This window comes from Salvelinus fontinalis, chromosome 17 (assembly GCF_029448725.1).
Source record: "Salvelinus fontinalis isolate EN_2023a chromosome 17, ASM2944872v1, whole genome shotgun sequence".
In the NCBI taxonomy this organism is placed as follows: domain Eukaryota; kingdom Metazoa; phylum Chordata; class Actinopteri; order Salmoniformes; family Salmonidae; genus Salvelinus; species Salvelinus fontinalis.
The window spans coordinates 48240804-48263828 of NC_074681.1; the positions used below are offsets into that span (position 1 = coordinate 48240804).

The window sequence follows — 23025 nt, forward strand, 5'->3', positions numbered from 1 at the left end:
TGAGAAGTGTAAAGAAGGGCATGAGACAAAGGAATGTGTAGCATTCGGGGAAGTAATGGTATGTGTTAATTGTAGCGGTGCCCATGGGGCTGGGGATCAGAAATGTCCCGTGCGAGGGAGGCAGGTTGAGGTTTCCAGCGTTAGAGTAGTGCAGAAGTTGTTATATGCTGAGGCAGTGAAGAAAGTAGAGGACAATGGGTCAAGGGGGAGGGATCCTGAGATAAGTGGTGTGAGTAGTAGATCTGTACCACTACAAAGGGATACACCAACAAGTGATATATGTTTCAGTAAGATTGCATTTTTGGCATTTCTAGCAATGGTTATCAACTGTACTGCAGGAATGGAATGTAAGTCATAGCAAATAGAGGTTGTGGTGGCAGCTGCAGAGAGGTATTAGGGTGTGCAAAACTTAACATCAGCAGAGTTACAGGGTGTAGTGTCCCATCATTTCAGGCTGTTGGCCTGAAGTAGTACGAAATAGATTTAAATAGTGGAGTATGTTTTTTATATATTTTTTTGTGAGTGTAGTGTTAGATGGTAAAGTAATTGATTTATTATTTTTTATTATTATAGATTTTTTTCAAGCAAAGTATAAGGGAGTTATACTCCAGTCTAGCAGGTGGCGGTAATGCACCATGTATTGGATGCCAACCGCCTCATCGAAGAAGAAGATGAAGATGAGCCCCGAGTTGGATTTCCGCGTTGGATGACCGTTCAAATCGATTTTTCTATGTCGGAAACTCGATTTTATTCTCAGTTCCCAGTTGTTTGAACGGACTGATGTCGGAGATTTCCAAATTCGCAGTTTCGAGTTCCTAGTGTTTTTCAACGCAGCTGTCGGGAATGTCAGATGTTGTCATAGCTAGTTTTGAATGTTGATCCATAATTCCACATAAGATTGAAAGGTTAAATTATAAAAGATGCCGAGGGTCCCAGCAGTCCTTGAATATGAAACACTGACCGAGGTAAGAAGATAAACAACATCATTCAGAAAGTAGGCTAGCTGGTTTATCTTGATAGCTAACGTTAGCTACTGTAATTAGCTATATATGCTAACTATAACACTAACGTAAGCAAATATACTCATATCTCTGAAAAACTACATAGGATGACCGTTGTAGAGCTAAGCAAAAGTTATTTAGCCAACTACTAACATTAGCTAGCTAGTTTACTTTGTGACAAGGTATTTAACTAGCTAAGTTAGATAGTTAGCCAGCTATGCATTTATCTGAGGCTGCACTTTCAGGAATAGGTAGCTAGCCTAGCTGAAAATATTGTTATCGTGTTTAAATTGAGGAGTTGCCAGCTAGCTACTATAATGAACAGGTGCAACTATCCAGACATTGCTAGCAAACGTTGGTAACTTGATAGATTCCCTTCACTGACAACACAGTTTGACTAGCTAGCTTGCAAGCAATGCTTGGTTTTCAAGCCATGGAACAGTTTGTTAGCCACTCGCAATGCTTTACAACTGTGCTTTGCCTCTTGAGTGTTCTAACTTATGAAAAATGGTTTACAATGTCATTGTTTCTAGTACTCGGTACTGTCAACGTGGGGTGATGCAGAGAGGAAGAGGCGAATATATAGATGACCTTTGGATGAAGTAGCTAGCTAACTAACCAATAATTTGAATGCCACACTCAGCTTTGAAGTGCCTAAACAGTACTGCAGTCAGTAAATAAATCCACATGCCTCTTGATGTCTAAAATAACTGGACAAGAGTGCATTGAATCGATCATTGTTTTATTGTCTACTACACACTGAAAAGATAATGGCTAGTGTGCCAATATTGATTACATGTTCCCTCCCCCTCACTCTTCATTTTTTTCCAGTGTAAATACAGCTTCCCTGTTGAGGTTGTCAGTGATATCAAGAATGTTACAGCGACTTATGGAGACCTGCGTATGTATGTGGATTTCTACTGTAAGTTCACAGCATATAAACCTGTATCATCATTTGTCTTTTATTTAACCTAACCTATATTGATCCTGTGTCACTGTTAGGTGTGTCGTTGGTGTCACTATTTTTGTAGTGGTCATGATACCTTAGGTCACCAGCGACGTGGATTAGAAAGGTTTACTGTGCTAAGCAAAGATGTATGGGCAGATTGTTGTTTTGCACTCTAGGGTTGTTTCTGGACCAGACCAGCTTGAGTGCCCTGTGTCTGCCTTAAATTATGCAGAATACTAACATGATATTTATGTTTCGACCACAGGTTTCCCCAATAAGGAAAAGAGGAAGTTAGTTTATTTGGCTGGTACTATTCCAGTTCCACATGACGGTAAGCACACTATCATAATAATACTAATAATAACTAGTTTTCGTACCTTGCCACATCGATAACATTTTCACCATTCCCTATGTAAGTTCTTATTGAAGTGACCTATGGAAATAATTTGTCCTCCAAGCAGGTAACACATATAATATCCCAGTGTGCATCTGGCTCCACGAGACTCACCCCCAGAGCCAGCCGCGGTGCTACGTGTGTCCCTCCATCTCCATGTTGATCAACCCCAGGTGCCCATATGTGGAGGCCAGTGGGCAGGTGCTCCTCGACTGCCTCAACAACTGGAAGAGCGTAAGTTGACAACAATGCAACAATATGATTTTGATAGTGCTTGGTGAATGTTTTGTTGATTTAAAAAAAAATGTATTATTAGAAGAGATGTTAGAGTAGTGGTTAGAAAATGGAGAGAGACCATGTGTGTGTGTAGCATGCATGGGTTGAGTGGAGTGGCATGAAGAGGGGTGGTACTTTAGCACCATCAATCTACTTTTCTAGTTTGTTTGAACTGCGTCTACCTTTTGATTGGCAGGGGCTGGCCAACCTGTCATTGCTCGTCTCAGAAATGAGGTCTGCATTTCAAAAGGAAACGCCCCTCTTTGCCATGCACCCAATCAGAGTTCAGATGCTACCTACTGCAGCACACTCCAGTGCACATGCAGAGTCTTCGGACCCTGGCAGGTAAATTGAGAAGGGTGCTCATTCCTTGAATAATCGACATACAGTGGAAAGAAAAAGTATGCAAACCCTTTGGAATTACCTGGATTTCTGCATAAATTGGTCATCAAATTTGACCTGATCTTCATCTAAGTCACAGCAATAGACATAGTGTGCTTAAACTAATAACACGCAAATTATTGTCTATATAGAATACATCATTTAAACATTCACAGTGTGGGTTGGAAAAAGTATGTGAACCCCTAGGCTAATGACTTCTCCAAAGCTAATTGGAGTCGAGTCAGCTGACCTGGAGTCCAATCAATGACATGAAGTTGGAGATGTTGGTTAGAGCTGCCTTGCCCTAATAAAAAAAACTCACAAAATTTGAGTTTGCTATTCACAATAAGCATTGCCTGATGGGAACCATACCTCGAACAAAAGAGATCTCAGAAGACTTAAGACTAAGAATTGTTGACTTGCATAAAGCTGGAAAGGGTTACAAAACTGTCTTTAAAAGCCTCAATATTCATCAGTCCACGGTAAGACATTTTGTCTATAAATGGAGAAAGTTCAGCACAGAAATCTCTGGAACATACTAACATCTCTGTTGACGAGTCTACGATACATAAAACACTAAACAAGAATGGTGTTCATGGGAGGACACCACGGAAGAAGTCATTGCTGTCCAAAAAAAACACCCAACACTGTGTGGAGCAAAAAACGGCACAGCACACCAACATCAACCTCATCTCAACTGTAAAGTATGGTGGAGGGTTTGGGTTTGGGGCTGCCTCAGGGCCTGGGCAGCTTGCTATCATCGATCGAAAAATGAATTCCCAAGTTTAGCAAGACATTTTGCAGGAGAATGTAAGGCTATCTGTCCACCAATTTAAGCTCAACAGAAGTTTGGTGATGCAACAGGACAACAACACAGAAGTAAATCAACAACAGAATGGCTTCAACAGAAGAAAATATACCTTCTGGAGTTGCCCAATCAGAATCCTGACCTCAAGCCGATTTGAGATGTGGCATGACCTCAAGAGAGCAGTTCACACTAGACATCCCAAGAATATTGCTGAACTGAAACAGTTTTGTAAAGATGAATGGTCCAAAATTCCTCCTGACCGTTGTGCAGGTTTGATCCGCAACTACAGACAACGTTTGGTTGAGGTTATTGCTTCCAAAGTAGGGTCAACCAGTTATTAAATCCAATCGTTCGCATACTTTTCCCACCATGGACTGTAAATGTTCAATAAAGACACACCGTGTATAATTGTTTATTAGTTTAAGCAGACTGTGTTTGTTGTGACCTAGATGAAGATCAGATAAAATGTTATGACCAATTGATGCAGAAATCCAGGTATTTTCCGAAGGGTTCACACACTTTTTCTTGCCACTGTATACAGTACCAGTCAAAAGTTAAGACACTTACACATTCAAGGGTTTTTCTTTATTTTTACTATTTTCTAGAGTAATAGTGTAGATATCAAAACTAACACTTATTTGAATCATGTAGTAACCAAAAAAAGTGTGGCTAGTTTGATGAAAATATATTTAGATGTTTATCTAAATATATTTTCTTCAAACTAGCCACCTTTTGCCTTGATGCTTTGCACACTCTTGGCATTCTCTCAACCAGCTTCACCTGCAATGCTTTTCCAACAGTCTTGAAGGAGTTCCCAAATTCTGAGCACTTGTTGGCTGCTTTTCTTTCACTCTGTGGCCCAACTCATCCCAAACCATCTCAATTGGGTTGAGGTCGGGTAATTGTGGGGGCCAGGTCATCTGATGTAGCACTCATCACTCTCCTTCTTGGTCAAATAGCCCTAACACAGGCTGGAAGTGTGTTGGGTCATTGTCCTGTTGAAAAACAGAATATCCCAGATGGGATGGCGTATCGCTGTGGTAGCTATGCTGGTTAAGTGTGCCTTGAATTCTAAATAAATCACAGACAAGTGTCACCAGAAAAGGACCACCACACCTCCTCCATGCTTCATGGTGGGAACTACGCATGCGGAGATCATCCATTTACCTTCTCTGCGTCTCACAAAGACACAGCGGTTGGAACCAAACATCTCATTTGGACATTTTCTGGATAGATTTCCACCGGTCTAATGTAAATTGCTGTGTTTCTTGGCCCAGGAAAATCTCTTCTTCTTATTGGTATCCTTTAGATTTGGTTTCTTTGCAGCAATTTGACCATGAAGGCTTGATTCACGAGGTCTCCTCTGAAAAGTTGATGTTGAGATGTGTCAGTTACTTGAACTCTGAAACATTTTTTGGGGCTGCAATTTCTGAGGCTGGTAAATCTAATGAACCTATCCATCCTCTGCAGCAGAGGTAACTCTGGGTCTTCCTTTCCTGTGGCGGTCCTCATGAGAGCCAGTTTCATCATAGTGCTTGATTGTTTTTGCGACTGCAGTTGAAGAAACGTTCTTGACATTTTCTGAATTGACTGACCTTCATGTCTTAAAGTAATGATGGACTATCGTTTCTGAGCTGTTTTTGCCATAATATGAATTTGGTATTTTACCAAATAGGGCTATCTTCTGTATACCATGCCTACCTTTTCACGACACAACTGATTGGCTCAAACGCATTAAGAAGGAAAGAAATTCCACAAATTAACTTTTAACAAGGCACACCTGTTAATTGAAATGCAGTTCAGGTACTAAATCATGAATCTGGTTGAGACAATGTCAAGCAAAGCTGTCATCAAGGCAAAGGGTGGCTACTTTGAAGAATCAAAAATATATTTTGATTTGTTTAAGCCTTTTTTGGTTAAAGTGAAAAATGGTTTCATTTTCAGTTGTTCGTAACCCTTCATGCTTTGAGTTTGTATTGTACTGTGTCTCCCTCTTAGCTGGCCTCAATCAAGCAGCTCTACCCCGAGAGCCAGGCGCTCCTCGATGTCCCCCACGCCACTACCTAGAGATATAGGTGAGTGTTCTCCGAATTCTGTACCGTATCTTAGAAATGCATACCCTAACATTCCTGCTTTTTAAAGTTTGTTAGATGTTTTCAAACCTAAGTGGTCTAATGTCAAGATGAGTCCACATCCCTGGCCATCTGGTTTGTAGAGCCAGCTATCTGCCACAATCTAAAATAAATGGAAAAGGTAAGCTGTATTTACACAATCAGGGCATAACATTTTACTTTTTGGTCCACCAGCCACTGTGGCAGGTAGATTTCCCCCCAAAAACAACTTACCGCTGGAATTACACCAACAAAACACAAAAAATAAACGGATGAGCATTTTTTGTAATGTTTCTAAAACAATAAATGTATTAGTAGTTAGAACTAATGTGGTATATTGTTTAATTTCATTTTTTCAACCAAAATATCTGCCCCTTTAAGTGTGGGAGGTTACTGTGGTAGAACGACTCCAGTCATGTTTGTGCCTGTGTGATTGAGTCTGACTAGTAGAGGCTTGTCTAGTCTTCCCTAGCCGTTGAAACTCAAACAGAAAAACAACCTAGCTTGTGAACAAAACAATATAAATAGCCAAGAAACAAGGACAAAGTCTGATTTCAGTAGACTTTCGTTTAAAGTAAATTAGACCAACCTTTATTCTTCTGCGCAGCGCTTCTTAAAATGTATGTTTCACTCAGCTCTTCATGTGAGCACAGCCCCCAGCCAGGCAGTGTTGCAGCGCAAAGCGGAATTGGCTATATAGGATTCGTAGTTATTTTGTGCTATGAAACAAAACGGCAGAAATACTTTGAAAACAGCTACTGCAGCATTTATTTTACTATTAAATGTGATTATACTTAACAGTTTTTTTCCCCTCACAAATGTGAGTGAAATGCTCGCACTGTGGAGCCCTGACCACCCATTAATGTTGCTGGTGAAATAGACATCTTACCAATGCCAAAATCTACCTGCAGGTGGCGGTTGTTCATTTTAGGCCCTGTACACAATCAATAGCTAATCGGCCAACCCACTTCTCCTTTCATCCCACTCCTTCTCACAGCTCTTCCCTCACCCTAATTTATAACGACTTCTAGTAAATTGTCAACCTTTTGCTTTCATTTCCTCACTAACAGTGTATTATCAATTCTCCTAGTTCCGCCCAAGAGTTTAAAGTCCAGCCTTTCGGGGCCTCTCAGAGAGTCTACGACTGGTGTGAGGCGGTCCTACACAGAGGAGCTACTGGATATGGGGATAAACTTTGGAGTGCCAGGGGGAGTCCAGTTTCCCTACTCCTCCACCAACCCCTTCATCACTACTGCCTCTGGTAGGACCCAGTATATAAACATTTGGTGCTGGTTTCCCAGGCACACATTAGGCCTAGTCCTGCACTACAAAGCATGTTCAATGTAGATTCTCTATTGAAAGTTCTTCTTAATTCAGGACTAGTCTTAACCAGTCTAATAAGGTACTGTAGGAAAGTACTACTAAGCTACATCTGGTATCGAAAAGTAGTATTTCTGTAAAGCCATGGGGATATCTAAACTAACAAAATGCTGCATAGTGTAGGTTTGATGGTGAGCATGCCATAGTTGTATGTACAGTGTGTATTTAAAGTTTGGTATTGATCGCATTGTGATACATAATGAAATGTATTTTGTGCTTTGATATTTGAGCTTTGACTATCTGTCATTTCATTTTCTCATTCCACAGCGCCAAATAACACTCCTGTTAGTTCTGAGGACATGAACAACCTATTCAAGAGCCTACAGCTGGAAAATGTTGTCAATGTGTACCAGCTTGGTACTAAAGAAAGAGGTGAGTGGAAAACTGAATCCCAAAAGTGTTAAAATTTTTGATGAATTGAGGTTTGATTCACATGGCTGGGGGACTGGTCCGGTGGCAGCCGGCTCACCAAGAGGTATTGAGCTATTCAGCTACACTAGAGTGTAGCAATTCACCTACAGTCAATATTGCCTCTAAGCTGGGCATGCGCAGCTTTGCAGCTCCTCCAGGAGTTCCGCACGGAAAAATGCCAATCTGCGCAGAGGTGCACAAGAATAAACTTCACAGAACTTGTTGCCTATTTTTTTAAATAAAAAAATCAAATCAACTTTTCCCTTTTTAATGTGGGATTTGTGATCGAATCAAAAAAAGATCAGCAACAGGCCAAACCAAATTTAACTATCCAATATTTATTCTGTCTTAAAGGGGCAGTGCTGTATTTTGAGACTTGACTATGCTAAGAAGCCAATAGGCAGATGGGTAGCCTACATTTCATTCACCTATTTGGCCCATTGTGTTTGACCTTTTTTTGTTTGTGTTTTTTGGACAACAATTTAAAAAGCTTAATGTCAAGCCCTGCATAATGTTTTTAAGTCCTACATTGAGCACCATATATTGGCTACTATAGGCTGGATCATAGAAATCAATAGCTATTTCCATGTGAACATATTTTGGGATGCATTTGCACCATTGGTTTTGTTGGTAAGCCACTCTGATAGAGTGGAGATGTTATGCTCAAAATAAACTTGTAGACTGGCTAAAACATAAAGCGGGTACAGCCTCAGTGTTCATTGTAAATGCGTACCGGAAGTTGCACAGAATGCTCACAAAGTTTCCACTCCAGACCAGAAATTTGCTCAGTGAATTTGTTTTATGTTCAATGTATGAGGGAATGTGAGCATTCTGTGCAACTTCTGGTACGCATTTACATTGAACACTGAGGCAGTACCTGCTTTATGTTTAAGCCAGTCTACAAGTTTATTTTGAGCATAACATCTCCACTGACTCAAACTCAGTTGAGAACACATTTGCGACATGTTGTACACATACATACAGAGTACACTTGTTACTTGAAAATCAGAAGTGTTTCGGCCCTTGCAGGGCACTGAATAAAATCATTTAATGAAATGGCACTTATCTTTCCCATTCATTTGTGAATAACTGCCCAACGACTCTCGTTCCTCAGGACAGACGCAAGGCGATGGAGGTGATCAAGGTGGTGGTGACTACCCCCCAATCCCCACTGCAGTCACGCCCCTAGTGGACAACCAGCATCGTATCCTGGTGAGCCGGCTGCCACCGGACCAGTCCCCCAGCCGTGTGAAGAACAAGCTCACCCTCTACTTCCAGCGCAGGAGCAACGGTGGGGGAGAGGTGCTGGATGTGACCTACCCCTACCCCCCGACCCAGCCTGACCAGGCACTGGTCAGCTTCCGCAGTCCCAGAGGTGAGTGAGAAAGGGGCTGGGGGGGTAAGAGAGAGCATATACTGTAGATGTGAAGGGATAACATGCACACACTACCATGGAGTTACAGCCTGAAAATGTACATTGCAGAATCTTAAAAATGTATATTATGCACATGGTATGGGAGAGTGTATATACAGTACATCAGGGTCGTTTTAATTAGGCACAAATGGAAGAAAATAGACTGAAACAAGAAGACACTAATGATACATTGTTTTTCTATTGTTATTTTGGTTCTGCTTTCAGATGCAGAGCAGGTGCTCTTACAGGCAGACCGAATCTTTACTGTGAATGAGAAACCTTTCCGTATACAGCTCAAGAGGGTCAACAGTGCTCAGGTAAGAGTGGACTTAACCCCAAACCAGTTATTTTTTTTCCTGTGTGTATGTGTCTGTCTGTCCATGTGTGCTCCAGGGTTTGTGTGCATATTGTATAAGTGTGGGCCTTCCATGATTTAAAAAAATAAATAAAGACTGCAAAAAGAGCATCTTCCGTTTCAACAGTAGACTCTAAAGTACTACTCTACACTCTTCATATATATGCAATTCTCTTTCGTCAGATTGCGGTGCCGCCCGGCGTCTCCGGCGACAAGGCGGCCATCTTCCATAGCCTGCTGTCACTTGAGGGGCGGAGCTTCAGCCAGGCCGACGTGGAGGAGGCGGTGCAGTCGTGCCGGGACCTTCCCTCGGCCCTCAAGTACCTGTCTCATGAATGCCCCATCTGCCGCGAGCAGGTGTCCTTCAGCAAGGTGGGTGAGAGACTGGGACCCCATTCAAATACTGTCAACATGGATCCTTCCTTGCCTGCCTTTGAAGTAATCACTGGTCCGTTATTGTTGGGCAGGTTAAAGTAGGGTTGCCCTAGTCTCCTGCAGTCTTTATTTGAATATGGCAATATGGCAGTAGATACCCACTCATGCACATTTTTTTTTAAAGGCATGCTGCAAGACATTCCACCAGAGTTTGTGTGGGAACAAGGTTATAGCGCACTATGAGGTTTAGAAGAGTAAAATGGCTCTATCGTGCTCCACCCCTCTCGAACTTTCTCTCTCTCTCACTCCGTGTCCCTCTACAGATCATCACTATGACCCATTGCCCATGTGCCTTCTGCGAGAGCTGCTTCAAGGCCTACTTCTCCCAGGCCATCAAGGAGAAGAGCATCGTCCATGTGGTGTGTCCCCTGTGTGGCCAGCCCGACGTGCGTCAGAGCCAGGGAGGCGTGGAGGAGGCCTTGGACTACTTCAGCCTTCTGGACACACAGGTCAGGTGCCAGTAGCTTCCCGGTAGTAGTAGACATTGCTTCGATGTAGTGTTCAGACCCTACCACTGTATAGACAGGGTGGACCTTTCTACCTAGCTCTGTTTCAATTGAAATGTTTGGTTAAAAATTCCATTAACATTCGGTTTTGTTAGTGGAAGGGGATGTCATTTAGAGCAACGCTAAACTGGCTCCAAATACCTAGCTGCCATCTTCTACGTCTATTGCAAATCATTTTAATATAATTTTGTCTTCTGTAAAATAGGGACCTTGTAACAGTTGTAAGGACAAATTATTCAGGAAGCAGGCAGGTAGAGGTGCAAATGGGTGTTGGCTTTATTTACACCGCACCGGTGATGACAGTGATACATTGACAAGTTGATATATTTACAATCTTCTGACTTCTAAATGTCAGTATTCAAAAAGAAAAAGCATCCTATCATGTACAATCTGTCTTAACTAGAAAGCCCAGGTGGAGTCTACCAGGCTCAGATGCAGCCTCCCCATTGATTAACCAAAATCAAGCTGAACAAGAACGTAACCCAAACAGGCACCTAAATAAGCCACACCTATCCTGGCACGCAGGCCAGATACTTCTGTTCACACAACATTACACAAGACGGAGAAACCAGACATGTGCTCCAAACAAGACAATAAAGAAATTGACAGAAAACGGGTTAATGCAATGGAAATAACAGTTTATTCCTCTTTGGTGTAGCATAGTTTGTGAGCTCTCCAAACAACAATATCACTTCAAGAATGAGAACGGTATGAATCTAATAATATACACTGCTCAAAAAAATAAAGGGAACACTTAAACAACACAATGTAACTCCAAGTCAATCACACTTCTGTGAAATCAAACTGTCCACTTAGGAAGCAACACTGATTGACAATAAATTTCACATGCTGTTGTGCAAATGGAATAGACAAAAGGTGGAAATTATAGGCAATTAGCAAGACACCCCCCAAAACAGGCGTGATTCTGCAGGTGGTGACCACAGACCACTTCTCAGTTCCTATGCTTCCTGGCTGATGTTTTGGTCACTTTTGAATGCTGGCGGTGCTCTCACTCTAGTGGTAGCATGAGACGGAGTCTACAACCCACACAAGTGGCTCAGGTAGTGCAGTTCATCCAGGATGGCACATCAATGCAAACTGTGGCAAAAAGGTTTGCTGTGTCTGTCAGCGTAGTGTCCAGAGCATGCAGGCGCTACCAGGAGACAGGCCAGTACATCAGGAGACACCACCTGCAGAATCACTCCTGTTTTGGGGGGTGTCTTGCTAATTGCCTATAATTTCCACATTTTGTCTATTCCATTTGCACAACAGCATGTGAAATGTATTGTCAATCAGTGTTGCTTCCTAAGTGGACAGTTTGATTTCACAGAAGTGTGATTGACTTGGAGTTACATTGTGTTGTTTAAGTGTTCCCTTTATTTTTTTGAGCAGTGTATATTTTTAAACTGAACAGAAATGACTGTAATCAAGCATTCTAGTTTACTGGGACATGGTGATGAGTGACGGTAGCCTACATCTACTACTGGTGCTAGATTTGATATATAGTCGGGAATTGATAAACGTTTAACAAAGGGCAAACAATCCACACAATGAAACAAAGGTTGCGCACGGATTTGTAGTAGTCAGTGAGTGCATTCATGGAGAGAGATGCACCAGTCTCAGGTCCGGTTTCTCAGACGCTGATAAACCTGGACTAAAAAGCACATTCAAGGGAGGTTCTCCATAGAGCAGGGGTCTTTAACCTTTTCTTGCCCAGGCAAACCGGCGATCCAGGAACCCCATTATACGTTAGGACTTTTTTTTTGTCTTGTCAGGTGAATTATAATGTCATGGAGAAATAAAATTATTGATAGATTTGGCAGAGTGTTTCACTATTTTGACCTCTCCACATTATAATTGGAAGAGAGTGTGAACTCTAACATAACCTATTAGCTAGAAAAAGGTAACGCCAAACACATTTTCACTCAGAGCAGCTGTTTAGCTGTCCAAGTCAATAAAGCTTACCAGCAGCAGTTGTTGCACTGGTAGCCTATTCACGGCTGCTTTTACAAAGCCAATGTCACATACTCCAGTGAGTGTATTTGGCTCAATACTAGGAGTTGAGAAATAAAGGTGGCATAGTTAGAAAGAAGATAGTCTCCTCTTTTCTACTGTAGGTATGTAATAAAGTAAATATTTTGCTAGCAGTATTCATAAAACCTTTTGAATACCCCTGCCATAGAGCATAAATCCCTTTTTAGCCCAGGAGTTGGCTTAAACTGGCTCCGGGAAACTGGTGCTGAAAGGCTAGAGGAATTTACAGTTTTTTTAACATCCCTCCTGTCTACATTGTTGTCTCTTGCCAGATCAGGCACTACCTAGATCCTCAGATCCATGAGTTGTTCCAGAGGAAGCTGAGAGACCGAGCCTTGCAGGAGATGCCCAACTTCCGCTGGTGTGCCCACGTAAGACGTCTCACTCATCTTTCTGGTTCTCCTGCTTGTCTCTTCATCTCTCTTTTTTTCTTAGTCTCCACCTCTGTTTTTTTAATAGTATCTCCCTCTCTTATTCTCCTCGTCTTTCTTTCACCCTCGTTCCCTCCCCTTCAATTCAAAACCCTGTGATCTAAGCTTCCAATACCCCACTAGATAAGACATGTTGGTGAAGTTTAGACAGTGGCCCTGTTCTTTCCACTGGAACATCCAGGTGCTTATGAATGTCAGTTTCTGTGCAATGTTCTAGTGCTCCTTTGGCCTTCTACACGAGGCTGACCAGCTGAGAATGGACTGTCCTAGTTGTAGGAAGAGCACCTGCTCCCAATGCAAGTCCGCAGTAAGTAATGTATTCATGTACACTCACATTCAAATTGTTGGAAAGCCTTGTATCTACCTTCTAACAACGTTTTGATACACCAGTGGGCTCCACAACACCAGGGTCTTTCCTGTGAGAAGTTCAGAAAGTGGCAACTCCACAATAACCCAGAGTACCAGACCGCAAAGCTGGAGAATCTCCTCAGCAGGAATAAAATAAGTACACACACACCTCATACTTTCATTATTTTGTTTATTTGAACTCTCGGTTTATGATGCACACAGTTGTATAGGTCTGCTAGCTGTTAGCCTATCTGAATAACAGTTTGTGTCACGGCTGTGTAATTGAGTTGTCACTATTAAAGCCATCTGTTTGTATTATTATTATTATTGTAACGGTGTTATGTAGTCTTTTTTTAATGTTTAGTTCAGATTAAACATTGTATGTACCTGAATCAAAATTAGATGAGACGCATGCAATATTTTGAATTTCTGTCTTGGTGAGAAAGACATTTTAACTGCATATATTATTTGTCTCGTTTCAGAATGTCCAAAATGCAAGTTTGTGTTCTACCTTTCCAAGGGAGGCTGTCTCCATTTCAAATGCACCCAATGCCAGCACGAATTCTGTGGCGGCTGTAATAGGCCCTTCAAATTAGGCGCGGTAAGTCTCCTAGTTGAATCTGAGCTGACACTTTAGCATTAATTTAAAGGAGAATTCCAGTCAAAGTAGATTTGAATCTTTTATCTTATGTCTATCGTTTTTCTTAACCCAGGCACACTAGTCTCTAGTCAAAATCAGTAGCAGAACACAAGGAAATGTTTAAAGCCACGCTCTAAGATGCATATTCATACCAATTAAAAAAACAAACGACAACATTTAAACGGGCTGGATGAAGCAACACTCTAGATAAAATAAGGTACAACTTCAAATAATGTACTTTCCTCACTAACAAATTACATCTTCAGGGGTGTGACTTCTCAGCGGAGTGTGGGTCCAAGGGGTTACATGCCCACCACCCCAGGGACTGCCTGTACCACCTGAGGGACTGGAACGTGCCCAGACTACACAGGCTGCTTCAGGTAAATCCTACACTACCTACAGTTGAAGTCTGAAGTTTTTCAACCAGTCCACAAATGTCTTGTTAACAAACTATAGGTTTGGCAAGTCGGTTAGGATATCTACTTTGTGGATGACACAAGTAATTTTCCCAACAATTGTTTAACTTATAATTCACTGTATCACAATTCCAGTGAGTCAGAAGTCTACATTCACTAAGTTGACTGTGCCCTTAAACATCTTGGAAAATTCCAGAAAATGATGTCATAGCTTCTGAGGCTAATTGACATAATTTGAGTCAATTGGAGGTGTACCTGTGGATGTATTTCAAGGCCTACCTTCAAACTCAGTGCCTCTTTGCTTGACATCATGGGAAAATCAAAAAAATCAGCCAAGACTGATTGTAGATTGTAGACCTCCACAAGTCTGGTTCATCCTTGGGAGCAATTTCCAAACGCCTGAAGGTACCACGTTCATCTGTACAAACAATAGTATGCAAGTATAAACACCATGGGACCACGCAGCCGTCATACCGCTAGAGAACGTACTTTGGTGCGAAAAGTGCAAATCAATCCCAGAACAACAGCAAAGGACCTTGTGGAGATGTTGGAGGAAACGGGTACGAACGTATCTATATTCACAGTAAAACGAGTCCTATATCGACATAACCTGAAAGGCCGCTCAGCAAGGAAGAAGCCACTGCTCCAAAACCGCTATAAAAAATTGAGACTACGGTTTTCAAACTGCACATGGGGACAAAGATCGTACTTTTTGGAGAAACGTCCTCTGGTCTGATGACAAAATGGAACTGTTTGGCCATAATGACCATCGTTATGTTTGGAGGAAAAAGGGGGAGGCTTGCAAGCCGAAGAACACCATCCCAACCGTGAAGCACGGGGGTGGCAGCATCATGTTGTGGGGGGTGCTTTAATGCTGGAGGGACTGCTGCACTTCACAAAATAGATGGCATCATGAGGATGAGGGTTGGTGTTTTGAAGCAACATGTCAAGACATCAGTCAGGAAGTTAAAGCTTGGTCGCAAATGGGTCTTCCAAATGGACAATGACCCCATGCATACTTACAAAGTTGTTGCAAAATGGCTTAAGGACAACAATGTCCAGGTATTGGAGTGGCCATCACAAAGCCCTGACCTCAATCCTATAGAAAATGTGTAGGCAGAACTGAAAAAGTGTGTGCGAGCAAGGAGGCCTACAAACCTGACTCAGTTACACCAGCTTTGTCAGGAGCAATGGGCCAAAATTCACCCAACTTATTGTGGGAAGCTTGTGGAAGGCTACCTGAAAAGTTTGACCCAAGTAAAAAAATGTAAAGGCAATGCTACCAAATACTAATTGAGTGTATGTAAACTTCTGACCCACTGGGAATGTGATGAAAGAAATAAAAGCTGAAATAAATCACTCTCTCTACTATCATTCTGACATTTCACATTCTTAAACTGAAGTGGTGATCCTAACTGACCTAAGACAGGGAATTTTTACTAGGATTAAATGTCAGGAATTGTGAAAAAGTGAGTTTAAATGCATTTGGCTAAAGTGTATGTAAACTTCCGACTTCAACTGTATATTTACCCATCATGCTATCTACCAAAATAATCTCTGACGAAAGATAGAGGACATTAACCTTTGTGCTTTGAGAGAATTGCAATTTATCATGTATCTGAACAACATTCAATCTTTTCCAGCTTTACGGAGTGCCCCTCGCTGGCATGGTCAAATCCAAAGAGGACTCTACAGGAACAAACTCAGAAGGTAAAGTACAAGCCAACAAGGGGTTTTACTTTACAAATCATTATTCTATAATCTACCGGTAATAGTTAAATGCTTCTGTCTGCTTCTGATTGAAGCTTGTTTCACGTCATTTGTTTCTATCTTTTTGTAATCATTTTGTTCATCAAAATTGTTGCTGCTTCATATGCATTTACTCTTACCTGTAGTATTCACAGTTAATGTGGTTGCTGCTGTTGTTTTTGAAACATTTCTATTCCCATGTGTCAGGTTTGTGTGCAGTCCTGGAGCACAGAGAGATGGGTGGAGACGGGCCTTGTGGTCTACCGACTCTCCCAGAGTACAGTGGCTACTGCGTGTAAGAGACACCAAGTTTCTTCCTTCTAGGAACTTTTTACTGGCCACTGTGCTTCTGCTTCTACTTACTCTGTGGGGTCTAAGGCTTGGTTTACTGTAAAGCACTTTGTGACAACTGCTGATGTAAAAGGTTACATTTGATTCAATTTGATTCCCTAGCTTACACTATAAAGAGTGTCTAGTGGAGCTGATCAACCGGAGTCACGCGGATCCAGCCGCTCTGTTCGATGTGGCTGAGATGTTGGCCGAGTTACAGCGGTGGCACATTCCTGTTCCACAGAAGAACCTTCAGGATTCTGAGGCACTCTATGTACAGCACCTTAGAAAGGTGAGCCTTAGGGGGAGACTACCCACAACGCTTTTTACACTGTCATAGAACAGTGTTTCTCATCCTCTGGGTCCCTTGGTTGATGCTGGCCATATGATTTTGGTAACACTGATTTAGTCAGTTCCCAAGCGTTAATTTGCTTCCGTAGCTCTCTGGTCCCTGGGAGATTCTGTATTATTTAAAGAGCTTTTTTTTCTTTTAACACTAGCACAACGGATGCAACTCATGAAGGGCGTACTGATCATTAGGCTAGTTGACTAATATAATCAGGTGTGCTTGTTCTGGATTTTAACATGTATACGTGGAGTAGTTAGGACTGGGTTGATTCCAGAACTGGTCTGGGAAACACTGCCATAATGCTATGTGTGTGTCCCTCAGACCCTGACTAGGAAGGTTAGCCTGAGGGACAACAAGCTATCCCCTGTGAAGGTGAAAGATGACCTTTGCCCCCTACCCTCATCGAGCCCTGCGGGACCACGCCTGTCTTCTGCTCAGAGAAACACACCAAGGCGCTTCCATGACGACTCCCAATTGCTGCTCTTGCTCAACGACTAAGGCAATGTAAAATACTTGGCCTCACCTGGGCTGGGTTCCTTAGGGCACATGATGGCAAATGCTTTTACATGTTTTGCTACGAATTTTTTTTTTGTGTTTCTTAATGGATAAGGCCAGGTTCCTTGCGTCAGTCCGTTTTCTTCCGTTTGGTGCCTAGTGAATACCACCCAGGGTTGTGTTAAGTAGGGAGAAAACATTTTTTAATTAAGTGAAACTGGGGAAGGGACTACCCGGTCTTGTCCAATGAGAAACACACATTTGTTTTCAGTTGCAATTTTTTGTTGTTGCGTGTCCTAATAAACATGATCCAGGGGTAATATTTAACTTCAACCATCTGTCATAATGGCTATGTAACACTGGCCTAATAATGACATAGAAATAGTGCCATAAAACAGTCCAGGGAAGGCAGGGACAAGGTAAATTGGTCCTTTGAGGAGCTGTGTTGCACACTGCTGCTCTAGATCTAGCTATGCTGTGGCCAGGATTCAATCAAAAGTGCACGGTAAACACAGTGGATGTCGACTCGAGCGTAAAGTGCAGTGCACTTTTGATTTGAAATAACTAACGGATCCGGTACATTAAGATTTTGTTTGTTTTCATGTTATTCTAATTTATTTGACGGTTTTTTTTAATAAACATGTAGCTACAAACATATAAACGCAACATGCAACAATATCAAAGATTCTATTGAGTTACACTTCATATCATGTAATCAGTCAATTTAAATACATTTGTTCCTGCTCGGTGAGTATGCAGGCCATGGAAGAACTGTGCATTATCATGTTGAAATGTGAGGTAATGGTGGCGGAAGAATGGCACCACAATGAGCCTCAGGATCTGATCAGGGTATATCTGTGCGTTCAAATTGACATTGATTAAAAAGCGTTCGTTGTCCACAGCATATGTCTGCCCGTACCATAACCACCATGGGGCACTCTGTTCACAACGTTGACAGCAAACCGCTCGACCACATGACGTTATAGACGCTGTCTGCCATGTGCCCGGTTCAGTTGAAACCGGGATTCATCCGTGAAGAGCAGTGTGCCAGTGGCCATCGAAGGTGAGGATTTGCCCACTGAAGTCAGTTATGACGCCGAACTGCAGTCAGGTCAAAATGACAAGCACGAAGATGAGCTTCCCTGAGATAGTTTGTGCAGAAATTCTTTGGTTGTGCAAACCCACAGTTTTATCAGCTGTCCGGGTGGCTCGTCTCAGAACATCCAGCAGGGGAGAAAGCCGGATGTGGAGGTCCTGGGCTGTCGTGGTTACACACGGTCTGTGTTTTTTAGGCCGGTTTGACGTACTGCCAAATTCTGTAAAATAACTTTGGAGACAGCTTATGTTAGAGAAATTAACATTTAATTCTCTGGCCACATCTCTAATGGACATTCCTGCAGTCAGCTTGTGAATTGCATGCTCCCTCAACTTGAGGCATCTGTGACAAAACTGCACATCTTTGTGGCTTTTTATTGTCCCCAGCACAAGGTGCAGCTGTGTAATGATCATGCTGTTTAATCAGCTTCTTGATATGCCACACCTCGGGTGGATGGATTATCTTGACAAATGAGAAATTCTCACTAACAGGGATGTAAACAAATTTGTACACAAAATTTGAGAGAAATTATATTTTTGTTTGAATTGAACATTTCTGGGAACTTTTATTTCAGCTCATGAAACAACATGAGACCAACACTACATGTTGCGTTTTATATTTTTTTAAAGTATATTTTTAAAAGCACTTAGTTCACATAAAATAAACTGTACTGTCCCTATAGACCAGTATACACCCCACTGTGAGGATCAGTGGGAAATGTATGATAAGTAACTAATCTAAATTTCAGGCTGTAAGGCAACAAAAAGTGACGTGTGTACTTTCTATAGCCACTGTATTGCAGTACAGTTTATTTTTGTTGTCCTCTAGTTCTCACTTCTCAGGATCTCAAACAAACTTTCAAAATGTATTGTACTAGAGAAGTTCTTGAGACATACATTTCTTCTGCTATGACCAGCCTGTGAATTATTTCATACTTTAACACTGAAATATTGTTAAATGAAAGGAACTTGATGTAACACTTAACTTAAAGCCGACAGGTATAATACATTAAGATGTGGGTGAAATGGGTTGTAAACTTGTTATTGATTTTATTCAGATTTTCGTTAGAATAGCTGCTGCTTGGCAAAAGCTATCTGGGGTCAACAAAAAACACTGATACTCTGATAGACAAGGACAGTCACACTAATTTAAAATACAAAAATAAATAATAGTAGTACAAACGTGTGTGTGTCCCCCTCAGTCTTCGCCGTTCCATTAAATGTTGTTTAATACTTTTTTAAGGGTAATTTTTGCTGTTTGCTTGAGTAATTGGAGATGGGAGTTCCATGCGATCATTGCTCTATATTATACTGTGCGTTGCCGTGAGTTCGTTTTGGACTTGGGGACTGTGAAGAAACCACTGGTGGCATGTCTTGTGGGGTATGAGCTGAGTGTTATTTGATTATGCAGACAATCTGGAATTTTCATTACAGTAGTACTTCTCATAACTAGAAGAGAAGCAGTTAATCTCTTGTCAACCAGGAAAGACTGGCATGCATGTTGTTGATGTTAGTTCTGTATGTGCAGCTAAGGGCAAGGTGTGCTGCTCTGTTTTGAGCCAGCTGCAGCTTTGCTAGGTCTTTCTTTGCTGCTCTTGAACATATTACCAGACAGTAATCAAGATGGGACAAGAACAGAGCATGAACTAGTACAGTTGATTTGTGTCAAAACACAGAATCTTTTGATAACAGACATAACCCTCCCCATCTTCACAGCAACTTTGTCAATATGACCATCCAACGTTATACCCGAGGAGTATACAGTTGAAGTCGGAAGTTTACATACACCTTAGCCAAATACATTTAAACTCAGTCTGGCCAAACCCAGACGACGCTGGGCCAATTGTGCGCCGCCCTATGCGACTCCCAATCCCGGCCAGATGTGATACAGTCTGGATTCGAACCAGGGACTGTAGTGACGCCTCTTGCGCTGAGATGCAGTACCTTTGACCACTACGCCACTATGGAGCCCTGACTGTAACTCCTTATTTATAATTTCAGTGAGTTCACTGGTTTTGGGTTCTGACATGTAGAGTGTGGAATCATCTGCATATATAGTCATTCTAGCTTTTACATAAGACCAGTGGCAAGTCATTTGTAAAAAAATAGAGAAGCGTAACAGCCCAAGACAACTGCCCTGAGGGACACCGCACTGTACATATCTGATGTTAGAGAAGCTTGCATTGAAGAACATTCTGGGTTCTATCGGATAAATAACTCTCCGACCATGTGATGTAAAGCCATAGCTAGCGTGTTTCCTAAATAAAAATGTATGATCAGTAACATCAAAGGCTGCACTGAAATCAAACAATACAGCTCCAACTATCTTATTATCCATTTATTTTGAACCAATCATCTGTCATTTGAGTCAGTGCAGTACAAGTTGAGTGTCCTTCTCTCCATCAGTTTACTAAGAACAGGTAGCAAACTGATTTGGTGGCTGTTAGAGCCAGCAAAGGGTGCTTTACTATTTTTAGGCAGTGGAATTACTTTAGACATATAAACATATAGCAAATAGGGGTGTCATTACAGTCTACCGTTCTCAATAGTTTCCCATCAAGGTTGTTTAGACCTGGCGGCTTTTCATTATTGATGGATAACACTAGCTTTTCCATTTCTCCCACACGAACTTGACCAAATTCAAAACGGCAAACCTTCTCTTTCATATTAGATTGATTTTTTTATACAAAAAAAGTATGGTTTACTGTTCAATGTTGTCATTTCACCTCTTGAGGTTTTCCACTTTACTAGTGAAATAGTAATTGAAATGATTGGCAATATCGAAAGGCTTTGTTATAAACGACCCATCAACTTCAATGATCGATGGATATTAATTGGGTTTCCTGCCCATGATGTCATTTTAGGTAATTCAAAATCTTTCAATTGTGTTGTCATTTACCTTAGTTTGGTAATGCCAAACATTTCAACCTATCAGCTGAGCATTCTGATTTGTTTGCCACCTCTTTTGCATAATTTCTTTAAACCATAACATTTTTCAGTTCATCATCAATCCAGAGGGCCCTAACAGCTCTCACAGGCAATGTCTTAATAGGTGCATGTTTGTCAGCAATTGGCATGTATAATTTTACTTCCAGTGCTGCATCTGGATTCACTTCCTCATACACATCAGACCAACATAAATGTTTTATATCTTCAACAAAAGAGTCCTGAGAACATTTTGTATGATCTCTTCAATTACTTTATATTCAGCTTTTGGCACTTTGGCTTTCCTTGTTATTGCCACAATGTTATGGTCACTACAGCCAATGGGATCTGAAAATGCTTTGGAGCAAAGCTCTGCAGCATTAGTGAAGATATGATCAATACAGGTGGATGTCACAGATCCTACAATATTGGTATGCCCTGTAGTTGGTTGAGTGATAACCTGGGTCATATTACAGGCATGATTGACCCCATTTATAATGTATTTTCATCATTGCAATTTATGCTGTTGGCTTTGGTACATAATTCAATTCAAGTGAAGTACAGAACTGTATTATGCAAGTAGATATAAAAAGCTACTCAATTTAACAGCACATTTCTGGGCCTTATCCAGTAGGGTGCAAAGTTTATTGTATATAGTTCTATCCGGACCTTTCACACTCCTGAATAAGCTCTTTTTTCCCCCCAGCTGCATTAAACCATGAAGTTATTTTTTTACTCATAAATTCGCTATGCAATAAAGGTATTCACTACTTATTGGTACGGTATGTAGTAATGAGTATCTGATTCACTAACGTTTGCAATGAAGTTGCCCCTAGATGCTGATCTTGGGTCAGTTTTGCATTTCCCCCACCTATGGTTAAGAATATGATTGGGGGAGGGGAATCTGATATTAGATCTGTACCTAGGGGAAACATCACCCCGGAGTATTTTTGTTGTGTGTTAAAATGATCAGGGAGAAGGACAGTGTGATGTTGCATCGATTTAACAGCTTGTCCTGGTACCTCTTCAGGAAAAGTACAACTGACTTTAGTAATAAACATATTTTTCTACTGACCGACTGTCTCTGTCTGGGTTTTTGGGGGAAATTATAGCCTCGTTTATACCTGGTGCTAACATGTCCTGACCTTGTCCACATGACCAGGGATGTTCTCTTGATAAGTGTGTGAATTGGACCATTTTCTTGTCCTGCTAAGCATTCAAAATGTAACATTCGTGTGGGTGTCAGAGAATGTATGGAGGAAAAAGTACATTATGTTCTTTAGGAATGTATACTGAACATGCAACTATTAAAGATTTTACTGAGTTACAGTTTTTATAAGGAAATCAGTCAATTTAAATCAATTCAATAGGCCCTAATCTATGGATTTCACATCACTGGGAATACAGATATGCTTCTGTTGGTTACATACCTTTAAAAAAAAAAAGTAGGGGCGTGAATAAAAACAAATCACTCAGTATCTGATGTGGCCACCATTTGCCTGAGTTGAGGCTGTTGATTGTGACCTGTAGAATGTTGTCCCACTCCTCTTCAATGGCTGTGTGAAGTTGCTTGATATTGGCGGGAGCTGGAACAAGCTGTTGTACACGTCGATCCAGAGCATCCTCAATGGGTGTCATGTCTGGTGAGTATGCAGGCCATCGAAGAACTGTGACAATTTCAGCTTCCAGGAATTGTGTACAGATCCTTGTGACATGGGGCCGTGCATTATCATACTGAAACATGAGGTGATGGCCGCGGATGAATGGCATGAAAATGGGTCTCAGGATCTCG

General features: G+C 41.5%; 1 protein-coding gene across 3 annotated transcripts; it reads left to right on the forward strand.

Annotated features, from left to right (window-relative positions):
• The first annotated feature begins 638 nt into the window (after window positions 1-638).
• si:dkey-181m9.8 (E3 ubiquitin-protein ligase RNF31) lies at window positions 639-22308 on the forward strand. 3 transcript variants are annotated; one of them, XM_055867671.1, is made up of 21 exons: window positions 639-965; window positions 1833-1923; window positions 2216-2281; window positions 2409-2578; window positions 2817-2965; window positions 5808-5884; window positions 7011-7181; window positions 7568-7672; window positions 8826-9086; window positions 9351-9442; window positions 9664-9852; window positions 10179-10364; window positions 12728-12826; window positions 13104-13193; window positions 13277-13391; window positions 13717-13835; window positions 14141-14254; window positions 15934-16000; window positions 16247-16334; window positions 16493-16661; window positions 17040-22308. In XM_055867671.1, exons 1-21 carry the CDS (start codon window positions 921-923, stop codon window positions 17214-17216), a joined length of 2640 nt encoding a protein of 879 aa, XP_055723646.1. In that variant the 5' UTR covers window positions 639-920; the 3' UTR covers window positions 17217-22308. The 3 variants fall into 3 exon arrangements, with proteins under 3 accessions (XP_055723646.1, XP_055723647.1, XP_055723648.1); XM_055867672.1 differs by having other exon boundaries at window positions 2412-2578; XM_055867673.1 differs by lacking the exons at window positions 639-965; window positions 1833-1923; window positions 2216-2281; window positions 2817-2965 and having other exon boundaries at window positions 2426-2578.
• Window positions 22309-23025: the final 717 nt, after the last annotated feature.

Bases quoted from the DNA above. Each gene is read 5' to 3' on its own strand.
- si:dkey-181m9.8 (XM_055867671.1), top strand. From the start codon at position 921: ATGCCGAGGGTCCCAGCAGTCCTTGAATATGAAACACTGACCGAG. The intron at 13,194-13,276 runs GTAAGTAATGTA...TTGATACACCAG, and splicing joins GCTCCCAATGCAAGTCCGCA to TGGGCTCCACAACACCAGGG. The intron at 16,662-17,039 runs GTGAGCCTTAGG...TGTGTCCCTCAG, and splicing joins ATGTACAGCACCTTAGAAAG to ACCCTGACTAGGAAGGTTAG.